This window comes from Oratosquilla oratoria, chromosome 16, assembly GCF_046742065.1.
Source record: "Oratosquilla oratoria isolate Oo_2021 chromosome 16, ASM4674206v1, whole genome shotgun sequence".
Taxonomy (NCBI): domain Eukaryota; kingdom Metazoa; phylum Arthropoda; class Malacostraca; order Stomatopoda; family Squillidae; genus Oratosquilla; species Oratosquilla oratoria.
Window position 1 is genome coordinate 52,627,005 of NC_134792.1, and position 7,986 is coordinate 52,634,990.

At 38.9% G+C, this 7,986-nt stretch overlaps 3 protein-coding genes across 3 annotated transcripts; all 3 read left to right on the plus strand.

Moving 5' to 3' along the window:
• Positions 1 to 1,234: 1,234 nt before the first annotated feature.
• LOC143033673 (uncharacterized) lies at positions 1,235 to 2,551 on the plus strand. Its single transcript, XM_076199162.1, has one exon. The coding sequence runs from the start codon at positions 1,235 to 1,237 to the stop codon at positions 2,549 to 2,551; it is 1,317 nt and encodes a 438-aa protein (XP_076055277.1).
• Positions 2,552 to 2,624: 73 nt separating this feature from the next.
• On the plus strand, positions 2,625 to 3,620 carry LOC143033674 (uncharacterized). The gene has a single exon (XM_076199163.1). It carries the CDS (start codon positions 2,625 to 2,627, stop codon positions 3,618 to 3,620), a length of 996 nt encoding a protein of 331 aa, XP_076055278.1.
• Positions 3,621 to 4,046: 426 nt separating this feature from the next.
• Positions 4,047 to 4,583, plus strand: LOC143033676 (uncharacterized). Its single transcript, XM_076199164.1, has one exon. It carries the CDS (start codon positions 4,047 to 4,049, stop codon positions 4,581 to 4,583), a length of 537 nt encoding a protein of 178 aa, XP_076055279.1.
• The last annotated feature ends 3,403 nt before the right edge of the window (positions 4,584 to 7,986 follow it).

A 7,986-nucleotide genomic window follows, 5' to 3' on the forward strand; every position in this document is an offset into this window, starting at 1 on the left:
TTTGCTCAAATGCATAATTTATATATATAAAATACCATATGGTTGCATTATTTGACCTATTTTCTTTAAAATGTGTGACTTCTATGTAAAATGATCAAAGAGAAGTTACGTTTTTATACTTTGCAAAATTACCAACTGGCAACCAACGCCGACCAAACCCAAACAATGACGGCTTTTGCTCAAATGTATAATTTTAAATAAAAATTACCATATGGTTGCATTATTTGACCTATTCTCTGTAAATTGTGTGATTTCCATGTAAAATCATCAGAGAAGTTACGTTTTTATCCTCTGCAAAATTACCAACGTCGACCAAAACCACACAATGACGGTTTTTGCCCAAATGCATAATTTATATATAAAAAATAATGGTTGCATTATTTGACATATTTTCTTTAAAATGTGTGACTTCCATGTAAAATCATCAAAGAGAATACGTTTTTGTCATTTGAGCAAAAGCTGTCATTGTTTGGGTTTGGTCGGCGTTGGTTGCCGGTTGGTAATTTTGCAGAGGATAAAAACGTAACTTCTCTTTGATGACTTTACATGGAAACCACACATTTTAAAGAAAATAGGTAAAATAATGCAACCATATGCTATTTTTTATATATAAATTATTCATTTGATAAAAAAACATAATTGTGTGGTTTTGGTCGGCTTTGGTCGACTTTGGTCGGCGTTTAGTGAGACCTTTTGATTTGAACCCGCTCGACTTTTCTCGTAAGGCCGGCAGACATTGTGAGTTTTCAAACATTAACATTTGGTGCCCAGACCCGGGAAACCCTATCTAAGCCCTTTAAGAATAAGGTTAACCCGTTTTAAGCTTAGACACGATGTCTGCCAATTTACAAGAAGCAAAGAAAAAGAGAGCGTCAGCCAAAGGCTGGGTGACAGGAAGCCTAGCCAGTCAGAACGTCCCACTTGGCCTTCGGTCAAAACGCACCACTTGGGTGCACCAAAACGCCCCACTACCACTGGATCAAACTACGAATAACGTCCCACATAAAAACGTGTTATTAGTGTAATAGATTGCATATAGTTTAATTGCTTCAACTATTTTCTTTAAAATGTGTGATTTTCATGTAATTTGCGGTCACTACTTAGCGACAAGTAGCAAGAACTAATTGCACGCCAGTCAGAACGTCCCACAACTAACAGGAACTAGTTAACGCTAGCGTCAACTGCATTAATTAAACCGACAACTAATATTTTTGGGCATAAAATGTATCTTGCAATGTACTCAGATGTATTCGAACCACACATAAGCACAGGAAGCGTCAACGAATTAGAAGGTTTAATGAGTGATGACGCTACCAGCCTCGAATTATTAGAAGCTGCTATTTGTATATTTGACCGCAGGCTTGCAGATCTTGAGAACCACCAGACGGCAGTGGAGTTGGAATTGAACTCTGACGAAGTAGAGTCAGATATGGATGAAACTGACAAGTTTCAAAGATCTGCCAGGAAAATTAGAGCAAAGGCTGCCAAGCACCTGAAGGATATGACTGCCAATGTTGTAAGTGATTCTATCTCCGTTTCTTCTAAGGATAGATCAGAGGTTAGGTTACCTAGTTTAGAGCTCCCTAAATATGCTGGCGAAGCTATAGAGTGGCAACCCTTCTGGGACCGCTTTGAAGCTCTGGTTGACCAGAGTGACTTGCCTGTTATAAGCAAGTTCTCATACTTGCAGTCCCTCCTTCGAGGAGAGGCACTTTCTGTCATTCAAGGTTTGGCGCTTACCGCTGCAAATTATAAGATAGCATGTGATCTACTCAAAGAAGGATTTGGCAGCACTGAAAGAATCGTATTCGCCCATGTGTCAGGCTTAATGAATGCTTCTTTGACGTCTAGAGCTAAAGGAGCTAATCAGTGTGACTCCCTATGGAAGTTACGAGACCAATTGTTGCGGCATACAAGAAGTTTGGAAGCCCTTGGATTCAGCGGCAACCAGTATGGCATGGTGTTGACTCCTATCATTGTAGCTCGCCTACCACAGGACATTCGTCTGGAATGGTCGAGGGAAAGTGCTGGACGTGAAGGCGATTTAGAATGGCTGATGAAGTTTCTGCAAACAGAGATCCAGCGTCGTGAACGATCGGAAATTTTTAAGGATTTGTCCATGGAGAAGAGCAACGCACCACAAGATATCGAAAGAAGAAAAGTTAGTTCGGCTTCAGCCTTGCAGACGTCAGCTGAAGAAGGATCACAACAGTGTGTTTTTTGTTACAAAAGACACAAGTCTGAAAAGTGCAATCAGATATTGAGATTGGATATCCTTAGACGTGAAGAGAAAGTGAAATCCTTAGGACTTTGTTTTAAGTGCCTCGTCAGAGGACATATGTCCAAGGACTGTAGAGGAAAAGTGAAGTGTGCGCAGTGCTCCGGTTATCACAATGTGTTGTTTTGCAGAACAGGCAAAACAATTTGTGTCACTAATAATTCACCAAGTAGACAGGGTGTCGCCCACACCCCCAGTGAACAAGTTATTAATGCAGTCAATACTGGTAGTGGTACTGTTGAGCATGTTGGCATCTCTCATGACCAGAGTTAAAAGGTCCACTGTTTTGCAAACTGCTAAGATCAAGACTCTAACTAATGATGGGAAATCTGTTGATGCTATTGTTATGTTTGATTTAGGGGCAGACACTATTTATGTGAGCCATGATATTGTTAGAAGAATCAAAACTAAGTGGGTTACATCTAAGTACACTTCATACTCAACCTTTGGGAACAAGAAATCACAAAATAGAAAAGAACGGAATGTATATGATGTGAAAGTGATTGACACTCAGGGTCATCCTCACTCAATATTAGCGGTCGAAGTTGAGACCATTTGCCCACCCTTAAGCCGTCAAAGGATTCCCTCTGATGTTTTGCGATCCCTTTCACATCTACAGTTAGCTGATGACTATGGAAGTGATCGTGACCTCACTTTGGATATACTGATTGGTGTGGATAATTACTGGCGTTTTGTTTCCCCAGAGAACCTTATAAGATGTGAAGATTTAGTAGCCTTTGAGTCTTTGTTTGGTTGGATATTGTCTGGTTCTTGTATGAAAACCCAAGAAGAAAATGTATTTCACCAGATGTTATGTATAAGTACTGCTAAACCTGTTAATGAATCTGAGCTCCATGAATTTTGGAGCCTTGAAAGTATTGGAATATGTGCTGGGAGGGATAAGCCTCCCAAGGACCCAGTGTTAGATAAATTTGAGGATTCAGTTAAGTTTGTTGATGGCAGGTATGAGGTTGCTCTTCCTTGGAAAAGTGATGTTTCTAAATTGAGTCTGCTTAAAAATGAGACTGGAGCAAGGAAGAGGTTAGCTACGCTTAACTCTAAGTTTGAAAGGAACCCTAGTTTAAGAATTGAATATGATAAAGTTCTCAAGAGTTATGAGGACAGTAATATCATAGAAGAAGTACCTCAATCTGAAATGGAAGGCCCCTATCCCATTTACTATCTGCCTCATAGACCTGTAATTAAGGAATGTGTTTCCTCAAAAATTAGGCCTGTGTTTGATGCTTCAGCAGTGGGATCTAATGGTGTTTCTTTGAGTGACTGTTTGGAATCTGGGCCTTCACTAATCCCAGATCTAGTTGAAATATTACTAAGATTCTGAAGATGGAAAATTGGCATGACTGCTGACATAACCAAAGCTTTTTTGCAGATCAGAGTTCAGCGCTCAGATCAGGATGTTCATAGGTTTTTGTGGCAGTGCGGACAATCCTTACGTGTAATGAGGTTTGTAAGGGTACCCTTTGGTAACACCAGTAGTCCATTTTTACTGAATGCCACTATTAGACATCATTTGAATTCATATCCTGTTTCAGTGACAGTGCAAGAGCTTCAGGAAAAATTGTATGTGGATGATTGGCTCTCAGGAGCAGATACTGTTGAAGAAGCCAATACAATGTTTCTTGAAGCCCAAGAGTATATTATTAGATGCTGGCATGACTTTGTCCAAGTGGAATTCTAACAGTAAGAGTTTAACTCATCAACTTAAAACCAGTTTTTTGAAGTTGGTGAGACTACAAAGTTATTGGGAATGCATTGGAAAGCCTCTAAGGATGTGTTTTCATTCAAGGGACTTAATTTGGATTGTAACTTTGATTTGAATTTCACAAAGAGGAACTTCTTGAGTTTGATTGCTCGACTGTTTGAGCCACTTGGTTTAATAAGTCCTTTCACCATGTATGCTAAAATACTGTTTCAGGAAATTTGGCGTCTAGGACTTGGATGGGATGAAATCCTATCACGTGACTTGCAGCTGAAATGTCAGCTGTGGATTGATGGTATTCAAAGTATTAAGACATTTGAAATCCATAGATGTTATTACCCAGATTCTTCTTTAAGTTCATTAGTAGGATTAGAGGTACATGCTTTCAGTGATGCTTCTGAAAAAGGTTATGGTAGCTGTGTATATCTACGTATACCTAAATCAGATAAGGAGTTTCATGTATCATTTGTTATGGCTAGGACAAAGGTTGCTCCCATCAAACGGGTTACATTACCCAGGCTGGAACTTCTTGGAGCCTTGTTGAGTGCTCGTCTCAGTCATTTTGTAAAATCTGCCCTACGTTGAATAATTGTGTAAGATTAGTTTGCTGGACAGATTCTAAAGTTGCTCTGTCTTGGATAAAAGGTAATCCTAATAGGTGGAAGATGTTTGTTGCTAACAGAGTAACTGAAATTCAAACATTAACATCTCCAAACAATTGGTTCCATTGCCCTGGTAAAGGCAACCCCGCTGATTTGATGATCCGAGGTCTTTTGGCTGATCAACTAATTTCAAATAACATGTGGCTCGGGGGTCCCAATTGGTTATCTAGTTCCTCATGTTTCCATGCTGGAGCTAATATTGATGATGAGACACACATTTTGGCTCACACCTGTAAAGAGAGTAAGGGAGAGGAAACAGCCTTGACTGTTAATGAGAAAGCCACATCTGTATTTGACTTTAGTAGATATAGTGAATTTAGCAAAGTTATGAATATTGTTGCTTGGGTTAAGAGGTTCATTAATAATTGCAAACCTGATGGCACAAAACATTCTGGCCCTCTCACTTATGAGGAGTTGATCAAAGCAAAGGACAATATTTTAGTCTGTGTTCAGAAAGTTATGAGAATGAAAGAAATGCTGTCTCAAGGGAAACCCATTCTTAGAATTTCTTCCCTGATAATATTCTAATGGATTGCTGAGAGTCAAAGGTAGACTTCAGTATTCTGACTTAAGTTATGACAGCAAGCACCCCATTATAATTCCTAATTGTCATGTGGCCGAACTTATAGTACAGTTTCAGCATAACCTTTTGAAACATGCTGGTGTTCACACCCTCATGTCCACCATTAGAAATTCTTACTGGATAATTGGATTAAGACAAGTGGCCAAAAGAGTTTGTAGAGAATGTGTTGCTTGCAAGAGATTTGATTCTAGACCATGTAGTCAGTCACCCCCTCCTTTGCCAGAATTGAGGATTAAATCTACCTTCCCCTTTGCAATAACTGGATTGGATTACGCGGGTCCCTTGTTTGCAGTTGATCAACTATATCAGAAATTGTATTTTTTGTTGTTCACTTGTGCTGTTACAAGATCTGTTCATTTAGAGTTAACAGACTCACTTTCAGTGCCCGATTGTCTTTTAGCACTACGCAGATTTTCTGCCAGGCGTGGACTTCCATCAGTGGTGTATTCAGATAATGCCAAGACCTTTAAAAGTGTTGCCAAAGCTCTTCAGCAATACTTTAGTGTCTTAGAGTCCCGAGTGGAAGTTCATTGCTCCCAGATCCCCATGGTGGGGAGGCTGGTGGGAACGACTTGTGAGGTCAGTTAAATCTGCATTGAAGAAATGTCTTGGCACTAGATGCTTGACTAAATGTGAGCTTGAAACAACCTTGTTTGAAGTAGAGGCTTGTATCAATTCAAGACCTCTGACTTATGTAAGTGATGATTATGATGCAAAGAACCCTTTGACACCCTCACATTTTCTGATTGGTCGAGTAGCTGGATTTCAACCTCATATTTCTGATGAGCATTTGGGTGTTGTTAGCCATAAAGACTTAAATGAAAGAGAACATGTTCGAGAAAGGCAACTCGACAGATTCTGGAAAATGTGGAGTGATGACTATTTGAGGAATTTACCTCCCACAGTGAAGGGATCCAAACCCAATTGTAACTTGAAGAAGGGTTCTGTTGTGTTGTTAAGAGAAGATAATGTACCTAGAATGAGTTGGCCTTTAGGTGTGATTATTGACTTACTCCCTGGTAGGGACGGTATAGTCAGGTGCGTCAATGTCAAAACTGCCAAGGGAATTTTTTGTAGGCCTGTCCAGAAATTGCATGATCTGGAAAGTTGTTTTGAAACGAACAGTGTTAAAGAAGATATTGCAAACCCCTCAGAGTGTTCTATGCCCGATGAGAAGGAGGTTGCAAGGAATGAGGATGTGGAAAGTCTTGAAAAGGTGAAAACCTCTCGGAGTGGACGGGTAGTTAAGCCCCGTGTTCTGCTTGATTTGTAAGACCTGAGTTTGAGAATTGAGTCAGCCTTATATTTGATCAAGGACTCTATGTATAGGACTCATTCTTATTGTTACTTGATTCGATTGTGATTGTCTAGTTTAATAGGAGATTGAAGCTCCTATGGTGGGGAGTATGTTAAAGATACGACCATCGCCAAGTCGCCTTGCTAGGTGGTCTGTCGTCTGCTTCCCGCCATTTCTATATTTACTTGTTTTGAATTGGTTAGATTTGATTAATACTACCATTATCATTATAATGGTCTGCTATATATTTTTGATATGATTATGTTTGTACATATATTTGGATCCAAGGAAAGAAGGTAATTATTTACCATCTTTGAAATATCTTGTTTTTGTAAGCAAATAAACAGAATCGACGCCATACCTTTTTGATTTGAACCCGCTCGACTTTTCTCGTAAGGCCGGCAGACATTGTGAGTTTTCAAACATTAACACTTGGTATCTTTATAATTACTTTTGTAAATTAATTTGCAATATTAGGTTCTTTAGGGAAGAAGGAATCAAAGACATTGTATTTAATGTAGATGCTTTGCAGTAAATTAAATGCGCCAAAAAGGGTGAGTTTGTAAAAGAAATATTTACATTTTGGTGGAAATATGTTGTCAGAAATATAATCTATGTGTAACAACTGCTTGATCATACAACTGTGCTCATGCATAGATGACAAAAAGAAAAACACTAATTTTTAGATTCTCACATTGGGAAAGACGTCATTAATCCCACAATACACCGCGCTCGATTGACGTCATTATTTTCGTGACGTATAAAACTATTTTGTGTGTATGTGTGTATATATATATATATATATATATATATATATATATATATATATATATATATATATATATATATATATAAAGTTTCCTAATTATCTCCATCGAGTTTTTGGTCCTCAAAATACAGAAATATGTCTTCATCGCCAAAAGTCAAGGAAAAAGTTGCCTACGCGCGATGACCATACAAAAGGACCGAAAAATCTTCTCGCGCTCTGATGCTGACGTTATGCCGTCACGTCGCATCACGCAGAATTGATCTTACTCGATGGAAAATGTGAGAGTAATTTGTACAAAGAACTTGAAAATTTTAGAATCTGATGCAAGTGCTTGTTTCCAAGTGTAGCACTGGTGTGAATGGTGGCTGTCAAACACACGTTTGTCAAACGTGTTTGAAGCGATGTTTGACCGTGTGAATGGAGTATGTGGTTGTCTAACGCGTTTGTCAATTTTTTTGTCAAACGTATTTGAAGCGATGTTTGACCGTGTGAATGGTCAAACATGTTTGTCAGACGTGTATGTGATGTTTGACTGTGAATGGTTGTCAAACATGTTTGTCAAACGCGTTTGAAGTGATGTTTGATCGTGGGAATGTTTGACAAACATGTTTGAAGTGATGTTTGACCGTGGGAATGTTTGACAAACGTGTTTGAAGTGATGTTTGACCGTGGGAATG

Coding starts and splice junctions, on each gene's coding strand:
- LOC143033673 (XM_076199162.1), top strand. CDS start 1,235: ATGTACTCAGATGTATTCGAACCACACATAAGCACAGGAAGCGTCAAC.
- LOC143033674 (XM_076199163.1), top strand. CDS start 2,625: ATGTTTGATTTAGGGGCAGACACTATTTATGTGAGCCATGATATTGTT.
- LOC143033676 (XM_076199164.1), top strand. CDS start 4,047: ATGCATTGGAAAGCCTCTAAGGATGTGTTTTCATTCAAGGGACTTAAT.